The 16946-nt window shown below is 42.8% G+C and overlaps 4 protein-coding genes across 4 annotated transcripts in view; 2 read left to right on the top strand and 2 right to left on the bottom strand.

Annotated features, from left to right (window-relative positions):
- slc43a1a (solute carrier family 43 member 1a) overlaps positions 1-4013 on the top strand; it is a 38178-nt gene extending 34165 nt beyond the window's left edge. The window contains exons 11-15 of the mRNA XM_038993789.1: positions 1271-1406; positions 1504-1633; positions 1742-1815; positions 1889-2012; positions 2113-4013. Of these exons, the coding sequence (XP_038849717.1) occupies positions 1271-1406; positions 1504-1633; positions 1742-1815; positions 1889-2012; positions 2113-2304 (656 nt within the window). The 3' untranslated portion in view covers positions 2305-4013. The remainder of the gene's footprint in view (positions 1-1270; positions 1407-1503; positions 1634-1741; positions 1816-1888; positions 2013-2112) is intronic.
- Positions 4014-6061: 2048 nt separating this feature from the next.
- med19a (mediator complex subunit 19a) lies at positions 6062-9162 on the bottom strand. Its single transcript, XM_038992976.1, has 6 exons — positions 8798-9162; positions 8020-8142; positions 7498-7631; positions 6806-6902; positions 6635-6729; positions 6062-6478 (listed from the first exon to the last, which is right to left on the bottom strand). Exons 1-6 carry the CDS (start codon positions 9015-9017, stop codon positions 6413-6415), a joined length of 735 nt encoding a protein of 244 aa, XP_038848904.1. The 5' UTR covers positions 9018-9162; the 3' UTR covers positions 6062-6412.
- Positions 9163-9310: 148 nt separating this feature from the next.
- Positions 9311-10784, bottom strand: si:dkey-6i22.5 (polyamine-modulated factor 1). The gene is made up of 5 exons (XM_038992975.1): positions 10455-10784; positions 10244-10349; positions 10065-10165; positions 9707-9902; positions 9311-9559 (listed from the first exon to the last, which is right to left on the bottom strand). Exons 1-5 carry the CDS (start codon positions 10685-10687, stop codon positions 9482-9484), a joined length of 714 nt encoding a protein of 237 aa, XP_038848903.1. The 5' UTR covers positions 10688-10784; the 3' UTR covers positions 9311-9481.
- A 146-nt stretch (positions 10785-10930) lies between these two features.
- Positions 10931-14415, top strand: LOC120047446 (thioredoxin-related transmembrane protein 2-B-like). The gene is made up of 8 exons (XM_038992974.1): positions 10931-11119; positions 11236-11296; positions 11674-11787; positions 12753-12829; positions 13135-13241; positions 13435-13500; positions 13725-13854; positions 13972-14415. Exons 1-8 carry the CDS (start codon positions 10931-10933, stop codon positions 14140-14142), a joined length of 915 nt encoding a protein of 304 aa, XP_038848902.1. The 3' UTR covers positions 14143-14415.
- Positions 14416-16946: the final 2531 nt, after the last annotated feature.

Raw genomic sequence — 16946 nt, 5'->3', positions numbered from 1 at the left:
GCCTAAGACAGCGCTACAGGGAGACAGGACGGACAGCTGATCGTCCTCGCAGTGGCTGACCACGTGTAACAACACCTGCACAGGATTGGTACATCCGAACATCACACCTGCGGGACAGGTACAGGATGGCAACAACAACTGCCCGAGTGACACCAGGAACGCACAATCCCTCCATCAGTGCTCAGACTGTCCACAATAGGCTGAGAGAGGCTGGACTGAGGGCTTGTAGGCGTGTTGTAAGGCAGGTCCTCACCAGACATCACCGGCAACAACGTCGCCTATGGGCACAAACCCACTGTCGCTGGACCAGACAGGACTGGCAAATCTGGTGTAGTCCATGAGGAGGAGATGCACTGCAGTACTTAATGCAGCTGGTGGCCACAGCAGAAATGACTGTTACTTTTGATTTTGATCCCCCCCTTTGTTCAGGGACACATTATAAAATTTATGTTAGTCACATGTCTTGGAACTTGTTCAGTTTGTCTCAGTTGTTGAATCTTGTTATGTTCATACAATATTTCCACATGTTAAGTTTGCTGAAAATTAACGCAGTTGACAGTGAGAGGACTTTTATTTTTTTGCTGAGTTTATATCCTAAGGAGTTTGCGTTTCGAGCGTCGGCAATTGGTTTGGCGCCGAAACCTATTGTTGTGTGTCTTCCGGTAACATTGTTCTCTTATCATGTATGTAACAATCAGAAGTTACCTCTGTAATGTGATCGCGTTTAGCAAGTGAAACATTAAGGTGAATCTTCAAAAATGTAAATGGGCACCTTGTTTTCCTCTGATTTAAACAGGGTTCTGTTCCAGCGCAAGGATTTTCATTGGCAGTAATCTGGTAGTAGTTTATCCGTTAAAATTATAGTATTTATGCTCAGGCAATGATAGAACCTTTATTGATGTCTGCTTAAGGTTATTCATGTTTATCATCTGAGGATGTGCATATTGAAATTCAAGTATCCTGATGTGAAACTGGTTCTCATTGGCTGTTGCATTTTGAGCATTTGTATTGAAGCACCTGCCACTTCCTTGTTTGTCGAACAGGACAGGGAACAGGTTGGCATGCTGCTGGGTTTTGTTTAAAGTTTTGATCCAGTTTTTTTTATTTCTGTTAATACTTGTACGCCGGCTATTATTATCTTCACTTGCAAATAAAAAGCCTAATTCTGGGCAAGAACAATCAGTTCTGACTTGTTCCCTCCTCAGTGTAAAATCATACCGCTGGGTCTTTCTCACAGGGTGTCTAAATGTGTGTTCCCTTCTCTTTCCAGTGAGTTTCTACTCGTCCATCTTCGGCAGCCTGCAGCTGCTCTGTCTGGTCACCTGTCCTCTGATTGGCTACATTATGGACTGGAGGATGAAGGACTGTGTGGACGAGACCAGAAAAGACACAGAGACAGAGAAGAGGTGTGAGAAAGAGGGGGGGGGGGGGGGGGGGGGGCTGAATGGAAGTAAGAGGTAGATAGATGTCTTATCTCATTGTCCCCTGTCCAATCCCACTCAGGCCAGCAGACGGGCTGACGAGAGACAAAAAGATCCAGAAAATCACTAATGCCATGAGAGCCTTCATCTTCACCAATCTGCTACTGCTGGTGTTCGGAGTGTGCTGTCTGATAGACAACCTGCGGCTCCAGGTACACACACACGTTTTCCTCGTTCATTTGTTACCAAACACACACAAATGCACATACTACCCCACCTCCAAATGTCAACACACTCCTTCCCTCTTCCTCTCTCTGTAGATCCTGACCTTCATCCTCCACACCATTGTCAGAGGGTTCATCCACTCCTGTAGTGGAGGCCTTTATGCTGCTGTGTAAGTACTCAACTTCGTCATCATCTTTACATACAGAAATTGACTTGAGAAATAATTGCCCATTCTCTCTCAGATACCCATCTAACCACTTTGGAACTCTGATTGGGCTGCAGTCGATGATCAGTGCTGTGATCGCCCTGCTGCAGCAGCCTCTCTTCATCGTCATGGTGGGATCCCTCCACGGAGATCCCTACTGGGTGAGAGACACGCTCAGTTGTCCAGTGCAGTTACCCATACTGTACAAGACTTTGTAACCCCTCACTTGTCTAACTCCCCATATCTCTGTCCCCGCATCAGATCAACCTGGGCATGATCCTCTTCTCATTGGCTGGCTTCCTGTTGCCTGGATACCTTTTCTACCATCGCAGATACCTGATCCAGGAGAAGGAGGCTCAGGACAAGAATGCCACTGGCCAGGAGAGAGAGGCTCTCAACCACTCAGAAATCAACGGCCTCAAACACCATAGCAATGGTCACAGCATCCAGTAAGCGTAGGAAGTGGTTCTGGAGCAATGCTAAGGATTCTGGGAACTGTAGGATTATTTGTATCAATGTTCATGGTATCCACCAAATCACTAACCACAATATTGTCAAGTAAATGTTATTTTTTTGCATTGTTAGCATTATTGCTGTTGCTGTTTTTGTTGCCTCATGGCTTTATTCAATCTGTATCGTGGAAGTTCAACGCTTAAGCCCAAAAGAATTTTAAAGGCAATGTTCCCACGTTGGCGGAGACTGCATTCACGGTAAACGCTGCGTATGTCGGCTCAATCGGAAATGACCATGACATTTCTATCGCTTCAGCGAGGCAGATTGAATAGAGCCCTAAACCATAGAACTTCCAACCATGATCCACTAACATGTCAAATACTAGTCAATGGAGTTGCTTGAATTGGAATGTCTTGATAAGTTATCATAATGTTGTTGTTGATTTATTTGCTGTGTGGCTAGTCCAAGACTTCTATGGTCCTTGAAAGACCCTTCAGTGGCGTGTTACTCTTTTAATATTTCTCAATCCATGTTGACAAAGAACACACAACACCAAAGAATGATATTCAGATATGAATTGTGCAGCTTCTACTGAAACAAAACTATGATAGTGTTTCTGTTTCGGTTAATCAAATATGTCACAGACGAAGGATGTATCAAAATGACATGTAAGAAAATGTGAATAGCATAGTTATAAGGTTGTACTACGAGGCTTGGGTGAAGTCAGACACCCAGCCAGGAAGAATGCTACAATTTGTTATACCAAATATTATGCCATTGCTTTTTTTATTGCAATCATATTTTTCTCCGAACTTTCTCTTATCGCATAAACCAACATGCATATGTGCTGGCTCTTGCGCTCACTCTTTCACAGACAGACTGACTGTAGAGACACTAACTACCTCTTCTATTCCCTAACCGTTTCTCTACAACCAAGACCCATTTGTGTGCCTGTGTGAGTGTACCGTGTTTGTAGATTTGTCTTTTCATTGGTCAATTTATCCCTCATTAGCCATGTAATATGTAGATGTTTTATTTTTGGTATGATAATTTTATTTTTAAAACAATATAAACATATACAGAAAAAAGACAACGTAGATATTCTATGCCTAGATTGTTTGAAGATTGACGAAGTGAAGTCAAATCGGTCATTCTCCACTGAACTCTCATTTTAAGATTTTGTTTTAAAACATGAAAACAGTGTGACACTTGACACCCAAAGCTGAGACTGATTTTGAAAAGTAGACAGATGCAATGGTAATGTATCCAATGTGTCAAATACTTTTACAGCTTTGTGACCAGGAATTAACTTGTGTGTAAAACAATATGTATTTACTACATATACCTAAATATGTATTAACTGTCTAACTTTTCTATGCAGACGTGTTAGAAAGGGGATTATTGTAATGCCATGATTATAACTGCTATTCTGATTATGTATGCTTTTGCTGTGTCCTCTACCCGGTTAGAGATCATGTATATACTGAGTGTACAAAACATTAAGAACACTTTCCATGACGGTGTCCAGGTGAAAGCTATGATGTCACCTGTTAAATCCACTTCAGTCAGTGTAGATGAAGGGGAGACCGGTCAAAGAAGTATTTTTGTGCCTTGAGACAATTGAGACAGATTGTGTGTGCATTTCGGAGGGTGAATGGGCAAGGCAAGGTATTTAAGTACGTTTGAACGGGGTATGGTAATAGGTGCCAGGCTCACCGGTTTGTGTCAAGTGCAACACTGCAGGGTTTCACGCTCAACAGTTTCCAGTGTGAATCAAGAATGGTCCACCACCCAAAGGACATCCAACCAACTTAACACAATTGTGGGAAGCATTGAAGTCAACAATGGGACATTATCCCTGTGGAATGCTTGCGACACCTTGTAGAGTCCATGTCCCGACGAATTGAGCCTGATCTGAGGGCAAAAGGGGGCAGTGCAACTCACTAGGTGAAGGTGTTCCTAATGTTTTGTACACTCCGTGTAAGTAGGGCCAAGGTTTTTTTTCTCATGCAAATGCTTCTAGAGTAATGCTCCACTCCACATAGAGATGTGTAACACAACACTGTCTTTACTGTTAAAAGACAAGTTCTCAATATAAATAGTCTGAGGCATTTGTATTACGCATCTGTTAATGTGAATCATTACCATATAGTGACGAAGGGGGGATTGAAATATGTTGTTTTTGTACCTGCCATAGAATTGAATGTAAAACCACAGCGACAGACAGTACCAAACTTCACCTGGGAAACCAACGCCATGTCAAGGGTGGCTACAACATAGAAAAAGAATGTGTGAGCCGTTCTACTGCTATGGGCTGCAAAGCCATATGAAATATCTGTTTTTTTAAGTGTACAGCACTTTTCCTCAGGGGCATGTAGCTGAAGTGTATTGTATCCCCTCCCTGTCACGCTCCTTTTATAGCTTTGTTGTGTCAGAAGTGATAAGCCATTTTTTTCTGCCATCTCTCATCTGGGGACTAAGTCTCATCAAATAAATAAACAAATATGTAGGAAACTGTCCTGTGACTGTGTGTGCCCTTTGATATTCCTGACAGTCTAACAAATGAGTACTTGGCAGAATATTCGTATATAAATTAAAATGTTGAATTGATGTTTTCGGATTGCAAACACATGCCGCTGCATTTTCCTGACCACAACTTCGCTAGTCACACTTTAGCTGGATGAGAGACCATATCCCCAAGACTGAATCAGCATGTCACTCAGCATGTCATACAACAGAAAGAGGAGCAACGCAGCATGTACAATAATAACCAAAGTTTATTGGAATATAATTTGTAGTCAGAGAATATCCCAACCAAATGAAAAAGGGACACTCATCATATACAGTGCCTTCGGAAAGTATTCAGACCGCTTTAGTTTTTCACGATACGTTACAGCCTTAATTAATCTAAAATGGATTAAATTAAATAAAAAATCCTCAGCAATCCACACACAATACCCCATAATGACAATGTGAAAAGAGGTTTTTAGAAATGTTGTCAAATGTATTAAAAATAAAAAACTGAAATACCTTATGATGAGTCCAAATTTGAGATTCTTGGTTCTAACCGCTGTGTCTTTGTGAGACGCAGTAGGTGAACGAATGATCTCTGCATGTGTGGTTCCCACATGAAGCATGGAGGAGGTGGTGTGATGGTGCTTTTCTGGTGACACTGATATATTTACAATTCAAGGCACACTTAACCAGCATGGCTACCACAGCATTCTGCAGCGATACGCCATCCAATCTGGTTTACGCTTTGTGGGACTATCATTTCTTTTTCAACAGGACAATGACTCAAAACACACCTCCAGGCTGTATAAGGGCTATTTGACCAAAAAGGAGAGTGATGAACTCAATTGAGATGGTTTGGGATGAGTTGGACCACAGAGTGAAATAAAGCACTAGAGCTCAGCATATGCGTTAACTCCTTCAAAACTGTTGGAAAAGCATTCCAGGTGAAGCTGGTTGAGAGAATGCCAAGAGTGTGCAAAGCTGTCATCAAGGCAAAGGGTGGCTACTTTGAAAAATATCAAATACAAAATGTAGTAACACTTTTTTGGTTACTACATGATTCATGTGTTATTTCATAGTTTTGATGTCTTCACCATTATTCTACAATGTAGAAAACAGTAAAAAATAAAGAAAAACTCTTGAATGAGTAGGTGTCCAAACTTTTGACTGGTACTGTAAATTATCAAAAATGTCTAAAAACCTGTTTTTGCTTTGTCATTATGGGGTATTGTGTGTAGATTGATGAGGGGGGAAAAAACAGTCTTATTCTAAAATTGATTCAATTAACGTAACAAAATGTGGAAAAGGTCAAGGGGTTTGAATACTTTCCGAAGGCACTGTACTCAGTCAGAACATCACAGTGGCCTTCTGTCATACTGTAACAACATTACTCTACCATGCGCACATCCAATCTGCCACCTACACACGTGACCTTTCTCACAAACTCACATACTGTACAAACAGACATTTGCGTATCCCTCTCTCACACATGCATAATCTCTCGTATCTGCATACATTCTCACAAACAGTTCCTGATTCTCTTCAAACACATTCACTCGCTGCTCCTCACACACACACACGGTGTCTGTCTGGTCTATCGGAGGCTGTTGCTGTTGGGCTGAGAGCCAGCCAAGCCAGGGTGGTCCGGACTGTGGCGGTTCTGCAAGAAGAGGCACAAACACTAGAAAAAGTCCCAACCCATAGCCATTGGCTTCATCTCTAAATCAATCACCTCCCTCCTAACCCCTAGGCCTCCTATCCTATATCCAAACATCAGTGAAAGAAGTAGATAGTGGGTCAGGCCAGTATGTCTTACCTTCTTCTTTTTCTTGTCCTTCTTTTTCTTCTTGCGATCGGGGTCATCATCCCTCTTTTTCTTCTTCTTCTTGGGGTCAGAGTCTGACGGTGTTTCTGTAAAAACACAAGGAAGGGTTTCAAAGGATGTGGGATGGTGGTGTGTCAGTACCTGTTCGTGTGTGAGTGTTACCTTGCGGTATGGGATCTTGTGGTCGGTGGTGTTTGTGCTTGTTTTTGCTCTTTTTCTTTGGGGGCTGGATGTGCATCAGTCTGTACTGCTCTGGTAGCTGGAACACAAACACAGAGAGTTTATACCATCTTCACATCTTCGTTAGCAGTACAGAAATTATACGGCCAAATGTTGATTAATAAAGTTCCCTAGAATGTGTGAGCAGTGTTGGGTAGGTTACTTTCTAAACATAATCCGTTCCAGTTACATGCACAAATTTGTAATCAGTGATGTAACTTTTAGATGACCTAAACTCAATAACGTAAAAGATTTAAAAATTACTTTCAGTTACTTTTGGATTACTTTCCCCTTATTAGAAGAAGACAAAAAGGATCCATCAAACGCATTTTACCATAGTGGTATCTGACTTGTGGCCAGACTCACTCAGGTGGAACAAACTTAAACCTGCGTCTTTTTTCAATGCTGAATTGAATATCTCTGAGAAAACTGAAAGGTGTGAATTAATTTTTTCGCAAACATTCTTTCTGAATTTAAAACTAATCCAAGAAGTAATCTAGTTTTTCAAAAGTATCTATAATATATATATATATTTTTTTTTAAATAGTCTTAAAGTAACAGATTACCTGTAATCAGTTACTCTCCGTGTATGTGTGTGTGTGTGCGTGTGTATGCGTGTGTATGCGTGTGTTTACAGGTCCGGTGTGCAGTCTGAAGCCGGCGAGGCTGGCTCCGGTCAGAGGGCTGAAGGAGTTGCCACACACTGGAGGCTTCTCTATCAGAGAGCGCAACGAACTGCCATCCTGGGTGCCAGGACAGTCTATCATACCTAGAGAAAAAACAGTTATATTTTCACAGACTGGATAGGTGCAGTGAAATGGGAGTCAGCTATAGTAATACGGCGTCCCTTGAGCAAATTAGGGTTAAGTGACTTGTTCAAGGGTACATGGGCAGATTTTTCACCATGTCTCCTCGGGTATTTGAACCAGTGACCTTTCAGTTACTGGCCCAATGCTCTAACCACTAGGCTACCTGCTGCACAGAATAGAAGTGAAAACGGAGACACTGATTACACAGAGACAGAGGAGAGATGGAGAAGAGGCAAGTGTGTGAGGTATGGGAATACTCAGCGTGATGGGTCCACAGAAATCACTGACATGCACAGACAAAAACACACACAAAGTAAACAGCGCAACTGTGCTGAGTGTGTAGTTCACCTGGTAACTCTGGCAGGAAGTTGCTGAGCTTCTCCTTAACCTTCTTGCCACAGAACTTGTTGTAGGCGTGTTCCAGGTTGTAATGGGTGATTAGGTTGGTGTTGCCCGTCAGCTCATTGCCCACTGTGGGGCAAACACAAAGGATAAGACACTGTCAATACAGTAACAAGATCCATACAGACGTCAATGTCCCATTCAACGGTCCAGAGTGAGTAACTTGTTATGGCTAATGTAGAAACTAGGAAGTGCACTTAAAAATGTATAAAGCAAAGATAATACTATCTGCTAGAGAAACTAGATTACATTCCATACTGACCACAGCACAGACTTGGGCTAGGCCTACATAATGCACCATCAATTAATATACTACCCACTGGGCTAACTCGTCAGTAACCAGCTAGCTCTAGAGCAGGGTTTCCCCAAACTCAGTCCTGGGTCCCCCCTTGGGTGCACGTTTTAGTTTTTCAAATAATCAAAGTTTGATGAGGAGTTGGTTATTTGAATCAGCTGTGTAGTGCTAGGGCAAAAACCAAAACGTGCACCCAAGGGTGGCCCCAGGACCGAGTTTGGGAAACCCTGCTCTAGAGAACCCAACGGAGTAAACTGTTTACAGCCGGCCCCCTTTACAGGTCATTTCAGTCTATTGAATGGACTCGTAACCAGCTACCACACATGTTAGTTAATATTAGAAAATAACATAAGGAGCTAGCAAATAATAATATTCCACACAAGTATGAATAAACATTACGTACTGCCTACACTGAAATGTTAACTTTACCTGGTAGCTCTCGCAGTAAATAAAAAGGTTCGTTCATTGCTCCCGGCTTCCGTAGAGCAGGCCCCTCATCCCCGTGCTGAGGTGGCATCTGAGCCGCCATCGTGACTTGATTTGGCGGCAGAGGCGGTGGTGGTTTTCCCGGTCCGAATCCCAAAGACGATGATCCGGGAGGTCCCTGAGCTTCATTTTGCCCATACAGATTTGAAAACATTTCCGTCATGTCTATTGCGAGTATCTAATATATATATATATATATATATATATTTTATTTTTTAAAGACATCGATTTCCTCCCCTATACTTTGTGTTGTACACATTGAGCCACGATTGTCTGACAACAACTTGTCTCGACTTCTTTGTGGCATATTCGGCGTAGTACCGTAATACCAGCAATATATTTGCCGGTTAAATTGTATTGACAATGGCCCCGATATGAAAGTGTTCGTTTCAAAAGTTAATATTGGATACTTGAATGATGTACTGTAGCTACTAAATTAAAGCAAATGTGTTTGTGTTGCGTTTTTTTATTTTGAGTTTATTTAATAACAAAAAGCGCAAGGCAGACATTGGAATAAAATAACTAGTATACTCGTTACAAAAATGAACAGTTTACACATGTCAGGGTTAGGGTTATGATTCAAATTGGTCAAATCCATTCTGCTTTAGAACAGGTCATTACTCAGGGTTAAACATCAAAGGTCGCAGGAGGGCAGAGGGAGGAAGAGAGCGCTTGGAACTCGGCAAAAGCTGTCTGTGCAGGTGCCTAGAGATGCAGGAAGAAAGAAAGAAACAGTGAAAACATAACATTGCTAAACCAAAGCCAAAACTGACACTGACTCATTCCATATACAGGTCAGAGGACCTGTGCAGCTCTGTGTCCCCCAATGCAGTGATTCTCCATCTTGCTCACCTTCCACTCGTCCACAGCTGTTGCGATGCGCTGTTCGGTCTGAGCGATGCCCTCCCTGCCTGCCTGCACCCTCTGAGCCAGCACAGCATTCTCCTGCAAAATCTTCTTCAGCTCCCTCCGCAGGTACGCCTCCTGCTTCAGGTAGTATGGCGTCACAAAACTACACAGGTCCTGCTCAGGCACTCCACTGGGACGCCTGGGGGACATGAAGAGGAGTAGGGTGAACAGAAGTGGCCCTGGACACTGATCTAAGGTCAGATTTTACAAGGTGAACACACATAAATGGATGTAATGGCATACAGAACAATCCAAGATGGAGGAAGACACTAGGCACGGCAGCATACAGACACAAACAAACCATGCAGGGTCTTGGCTGTTCTTAGCAGCTTCTTCTAGCTTGTTCAGCTCATCCAGTTTGCACTGTAGTACCCCCTCTTCGATCAGTTTATTGATGTCATCCTGTATAAGTGCCACACACACACAGTCAAAATTCTAACATTCCCTCATATGAAGTGTACTTAAGGGATGGTGACCAACCTGTATAGTCCTCTGTAGGTCTTCTATGAACTGCTTGTGGATGTTCTCTGTCACCTGTGGGTTCTTCTTGTAGAACGGATGGAACGTGTGGGCAAATCTGTGAAAACTGACGACAGGTTCAGACAGATTTAGCTGTCTAGTTTCCCAAGGGTGCAACATTGTTCAGCTCAACGTAATATATAGCCAAATGTATCGTTCTCGAACTACTTACCTTGCATCGGATATAAACTTCTGTAGGCTCTTCTCCATTACTTTGTTGAACAGCAATAGCCTGTTCCTCCGGGGTTCGGCTCCGTCTGACCGGCGAGAATCATTTCCATGACCCGACGACTGAGACGAAACATCTCCTGTTGCATTACTAGACTGATCCTCCACATTATCTCCTGAACTTTTAGCACCTTTGTGACGAATTTCCTCCGGAGTTGTTTCACCAGTTTCTTCCATGTTTAACTTTGTTTATTTATTTTTTACGGTACCCGCCAAAGCGCTAGAAACCTACAAGAAACGCCCGTCTACGGAACCCCAACACGTACAAAAAGTTGCTTTGTCATTGTACGCATGCGCATACAGGTGTTCTATGTTACGTTCATTCACATTGAGCAATCTTTGGTTGAGCTTTTGCTGCTTCAACTGTCACTTTCCTCAAACTCCTTGCTTTCTCTTCTCTATGTTGCATGCTGCGCGAACATGGGGTTGATCACCGGAGTTGTTGCTTTCTTTTACCACTTACCTCAAATATACAAATGGCTCTTCAAGCCTTATTACATATTGTCTACATTGATGTCCACTGCATTCCTCATACTTAGGAAGTGTCCGGGACTTTGCGAAAACCTGAACACTGAACGGGAGGACCGGAACCCATGCGACTTTGACTGGGTCAGTATCAGGGTAGCGTTGCAGCGCTGTTGCGCTAAATCTTCTGGGTTGTGGTGTTACTGTAAATATTTATTTTACAATACTTTGTATGTAATATTGTGGGGCCTGTCTTACAGAGAGAAGTGGAGATTCTTATGTTTCTCGGTGCGATTGTCATGATGAAGAACAGGAGAGCCAGTAAGTTCTGAATGAATGACACAGGTTTGGCCAGGTGGCAGGTGTGAGCCCACTGTTGTCACTGAAAATCTCTCATATGTTTACAGTATAAACAGTAAACATCAGAACACACACATGCACCGGCAACTTGCCCTACAAACCCTCACATACCATAAACCACTTAAGGACATGTTGATCTGCTGAGGATGGGTTTGCTCTTGACAGTCTGTTTGTTTTGTAAACATGAGAATACAGTTGATTGTAACGGCACTGCTTATTTCGTTCACTCGTACTAACCCCCCTACCCTCTTTTCTATCCATTGAGTTTTATTATTCCTCTCTCTACTCCTCCTCCTTATCTCTCTGTCATGAACCCTAACCTTTCTCCTATTCTCCAGTCACCATAGAGCAGCATGCAGGGAACCTGTTTATGTTCAGTAAGGTGGCCAACGTCATCCTCTTCTTCAGGCTGGACATCAGACTGGGCATCCTCTACTTCCTACTATGTATTGGTGAGCTGACATACTGTCATACTACCCTTAATGTCACTGCTATCAGTTATTATGCATTATAACTAGTGCCCAGAGGAAGTTGTTGGACTCCTTGTTAAGACAAGACAATGCAAGCTTCAGGGTTTCAGTTGGACTTTGACTTTGTTAGTCGAAACCAACTAGTCTGTCTATGCTCTGTCAGTGATCTTGGCAGCATAGGTTAGGAGTTAGAGCTAATACCAACTATACTGAACAAAAGTATAAATGTAACAATAAAGGTGAAATAAAAAATTTAAAAAATTAAAATAAATTCATTAGGCCCTAATCTATGGATTTCACATGACTGGACAGGGGTGCAGCTATGGGTGGGCCTTGGAGGGCATAGGCTCACCCACTTGGCAGCCAGGCCCACACACTAGGGAGCCAAGTCCAGCCAATCAGAATGAGTTTTTCCCACAAGGCCCACCCATGGTTACACGTGGTCTGCGGTTGTGAGGCCGGTTGGACGTACTGCCAATTTTCTAAAGAGACATTGGAGGCAGATTATGGTAGAGAAATTAATATTAAATTATCTGGCAACAGCTCTGGTGGAAAATCCTGCAGTCAGCTTGCCAATTGCACGCTCCCTCAGAACTTGAGACATCTGTGGTATTGTGTTGTGTGACAAAACTGCACATTTTAAAGTGACCTTTTATTGTCCCCAGCACAAGATGCACCTATGTAATGATCATGCTGTTTAATCAGCTTCTTGATATGCCACACCTGTCAGATGGATGATTGTATTGGCAAAGGGGAAATGCTCACTAACAGCAATGTAAACAAATTTGTGCAAAACATTTGAGAGAAATAAGCTTTTTGTGCGTATGGAAAATGATTTCCGCTCATGAAACATGTTTACCTTACATATTGCGTTTAGATTTGTGTTCAGTGTATCTATTCTACAGTATCATATACTAAAAATTTTGCTGTTTCCTATCCTATCCCAGCATTCGTCATGACCTGCAAACCACCACTCTACATGGGCCCAGAGTACATCAAGTACTTCAGTGAAAAGACCATAGACGTAAGTGTGGTAATCCAAGCCTTGAGACGTGACAGCCATGAGTGTGAAGATTAGACAACATACTGTAGACTGTTGATCCTAGTTAGCTGACTGTCATTACAATATTACTAACTGTAAGTGAGCATTAGATGTTATTTACAACAGTTTAAATGTTACTAATCCATGTTCTACTGCTCTAGTAGCCCTGCCTGCCAGGCTAATGATGGTACTTTTAGTAGCAGAAGACACCCACCTGGGAACCAGACTACTATTCCGGTGATCTTTTTATGTAATCTAATGTAAAGTGGTCTAATCCCATTGGACAGGAGGAGTTGAATCATGATACTCGTGTGACGTGGATCGTTGAGTTCTATGCTAACTGGGCTCCTGAGTGTCAGTCCTTCGCCCCCGTCTTTGCTGACCTCTCCCTCAAGTTAGTATTCTTCCTGTCTCACTTATTTGCTTCCTCCCTCTCCTCTTGTCTGTGTACATTTACCCCCTCCTCTACTCTTATCCAAGTGAAACACACGTCTCTAATGTTGTTGAGTTTATTTTATTTTTACAGGGACAGTGCATATGTTGTGTTGACTAAACATGGCTGCCTCCTGTTCTCCTCGGTTTTTCAGGTATAACTGTACTGGACTGCGGTTTGGGAAGATAGATGCTGGCCGGTACGGAGAGGTGGCTCAGAAGTAAGACTTTCCCTTATTGACATTGGAAGTGTCTCTGACAAACTATATTTTCACGAGAATGCTCCATTACATTTTTTTATTTAGATTCTAAGACCCTAGAATCTAAGACCCCAGAATCTAAGACCCCAGTCTGTCTAAATTTAAGACAATAAGGAACTGCTTATTTCCATAGCCTGAATTTTTTTTTTCTGCCGTGTGCTGACTGAATATGTATTTTTCTACAGGTACAAAGTTAGCACCTCCCCTCTGGCCAAGCAGCTCCCTTCATTGGTGCTTTTCCAGTCAGGGCGGGAGGTCATGAGACGTCCAATGGTGGACAATAAGTTTCGAGCTGTGTCCTGGACTTTCAGCGAGGTGTGTGTTGTGGGGAATCATCGGTCTGTGTGCGGGCTTGTGTGTGCGTGACTTGATGAAGTGTGGGAATGGCTTTAGATCCCCACTCACATAACCGTGTGCCTCATTCACATCTAGGAAAACATCATACGTGAATTCAACCTGAACGAGCTCTTCGAGGCTTCGAAGAAGATAAAGAAGGGTCGTGGTGTGAAAGGAGAGGACCAGAACCCCTCACTACCAGACGAGGGCAGCGAAGAGCGTCAACCTGAACCAGACACCCCAGCAGAGAGCAAGAAAGACCAGTAGTGACGAAGGGACAACAGGGACTGGATTGTTCTACTGCACACCGTTCACTGCTCGTCACACAATCGCTGTCAGTTATCACTGGTTGTATTACCAGATGACCAGGATTCAAGTTAATTCACGAGCTTGGGCTTGTGGAAAAGCTGCTGCACGCAAACCAAAAGGGACAGAATGAGCTACACTACATGACCAAAAGTATGTGGACACCCGCTCATTGAAAAATCTCATTCCAAAGTTATGCGCATTAAAATTGGAGTGTGTCCCCCTTTGCTGCTATCAAATCAAATGTTATTTGTCACATGCACTGAATACAACAGGTGTAGACCTTAGTGAAATGCTTACTTACAAGCCCTTAACCAACAAGAAGAAGTTAAGGAAAAACCTTAAGTAAAAAAAGTATTAATAACATAATTAAAACAGCAGCAGTAAAATAACAATTGCAATAGGGAGGCTATATACAGGGGGTTACCAGTACAGAGTCAATGTGTGGGGGCACTGGTTAGTCGAGGTAATATGTACAGTGGCAAGAAAAAGTATGTGAACCTTTTGGAATTATCTGGATTTCTGCATAAATTGGTCATAACATTTAATCCGATCTTCATCTAAATCACAACAATAGACAAACACAGTCTCTGCGGTAGCAGAGAGAACAGTCTATGACTAGGGTTATAACAGCCTCCACTATTCTGCGTAGGCTTTCTACTAGATGTTGGAACGTTGCTGCGGGGAGTTCCTTCCATTCAGCCACAAGAGCATTAATGAGGTCGGGCACTGACGTTGGGCGATTAGGCCTGGCTCGCAGTCGGCGGTCAAATTCATCCCAAAGGTGTTCGATGGGGTTGAAGTAGGGCTGGGTGATATGGCCTAAAAGTAATATCTCTATTTTTTTCAGAGGTTTGGACGATTCACGATATATATATCTCGAGTTCTTGTTTTTCTCTAAACAAATTAAAAAAGGTCAAGACATAATTCTTAATTGAATTTTCTTTATTAAAATAAATATACAAGGCCTCAAGGCCTATTTGTGCAAAACAAATTAACACACCAACACATCTATTCTATTGTTTAGGAATGTTTGACCACTAGCTGTTTGAATATATATACAGTATATACATTTTGATTGAACATTTATTAATTTAGTTAATTTGTTGTTATAATTAAAACAGCCTGTGGTTATTTGCTATTGGATTGGCAGAATGACACAACTACTAACACATTAGCCTACAGCTGGCCTGAACATAACTTTTTTGAATGCACTTTAATTATACAATGTCACACTTACCGATGGCGAGGTGAAGCCTGTGCCCAAAGCACTGCAGGCGGGTCCAGTTGTTCAAGCACAATGCTTTTATCATGTTGCTCCCGCTGTCAGTTGTCATGCACACCTGTCGGTCTTCGCTCATCTTCCACGATGCCAAAGAGTCTTTGAGACCCTGGGCTATTACTTCACCCATATGATCCCCGGGGAAGTAAGACGTCTGGAGGCAGACATTTAGCAATTTCCAGTCATAATTTATGTAGTGGACTGTCAAACTTAGGTATGGCTCGGACGTTCTGCTCGACCATAGATCGGCTGTGGTGGAAGAATAAGAAACACTAGCCAGCTTCTCTGCGACTCTTTCGCGGATAACAGTGTATAATCGCGGCAGGGCTTCTTCCGTGAAATACTTGCGGCTCGGCAGCTGATATTTGTCTTCAACTGTACCTAGCAGCTTTTTAAAGCCTGGCTTTTCTACTGTAAAGATTGGGACCATATCTTTCGCTATGTAATGGGTCACTGCATCCGTTATCTCCTTCCACCTCAAACGTTGCTTGTCATAAGCGATTATGTTTGAAAAATATGTTGCGATGGTTGTTTGTCTTTTAGCAGACGTTTGGGAATCGGGCGACTGGAATCGGCATTGCGTAGTCTCACGCATTCCTCATTCCACCGCGTTTCAGTTACAGATGATGGAAGAGGTTGGTTGTACTGCTGCTTTTCGTAGCAATTGTCTTTCGACACATTTTGCACAGGACTTTCGTTTGCTGAACATCAGACCTCTTAAACCCGAAACACTTCCATATTACTGAAAAAAACATTGCTGCCCTTTTTGGGGATGATTTCATCCTCACGAGAAGCTGAGCTGGCTTCCTCACTTTCCATTTTGGTGGAACTCTTACCCCGCTACACTTCTCTGGCGTGGCCGCTACACTTCTCTGGCGTGGTTACAATTTGTGAAAGGTTGTGATTGGTGGATAAGCTCTGTGCACGTGTTCTCACGCAATTGGGACATGATTCGACATTGGGCTGACAGAGAAGAGACAGTGAGATGCTGCATTTGTAAAACGTTACATTACAACAGAACCTCGATTCTTGTAATATAGGCATTTTCCATATCGGGCTAAAACAAACTCAAATATATTGAAAAAACTCGATATATCGCCCAGCCCTAGATTGAAGTCAGGGCTTTGTGCGGGCCAGTCAAGTTCTTCCACACTGATCTCGACAAACCATTCCTGTATGGAAGTCGCTTTGTGCACAGGGGCATTGTCATGCTGAAACAGGAAAGGGGCTTCCCCAAACTGTTGCCATAAAGGACAGAATCATCTAGAATGTCATTGAATGCTGGAGTGTTAAGATTTCCCTTCACTGGAACTAAGGGGCCTAGCCCGAACCATGAAAAACAGCCCCAGACCATTATTCCTCCTCCACCAAACTTTACAGTTGGCAGTATGCATTCAGGCAGGTAGCGTTCTCCTGGCATCCCCAAACACAGGTTCGTCCTTCCGACTGCCAGATGGTGAAGCGTGATTTATCACTCCAGAGA

This window comes from Salvelinus namaycush, chromosome 5, assembly GCF_016432855.1.
Source record: "Salvelinus namaycush isolate Seneca chromosome 5, SaNama_1.0, whole genome shotgun sequence".
Taxonomy (NCBI): domain Eukaryota; kingdom Metazoa; phylum Chordata; class Actinopteri; order Salmoniformes; family Salmonidae; genus Salvelinus; species Salvelinus namaycush.
This window is presented reverse-complemented; position numbering and strand designations above follow the sequence as displayed.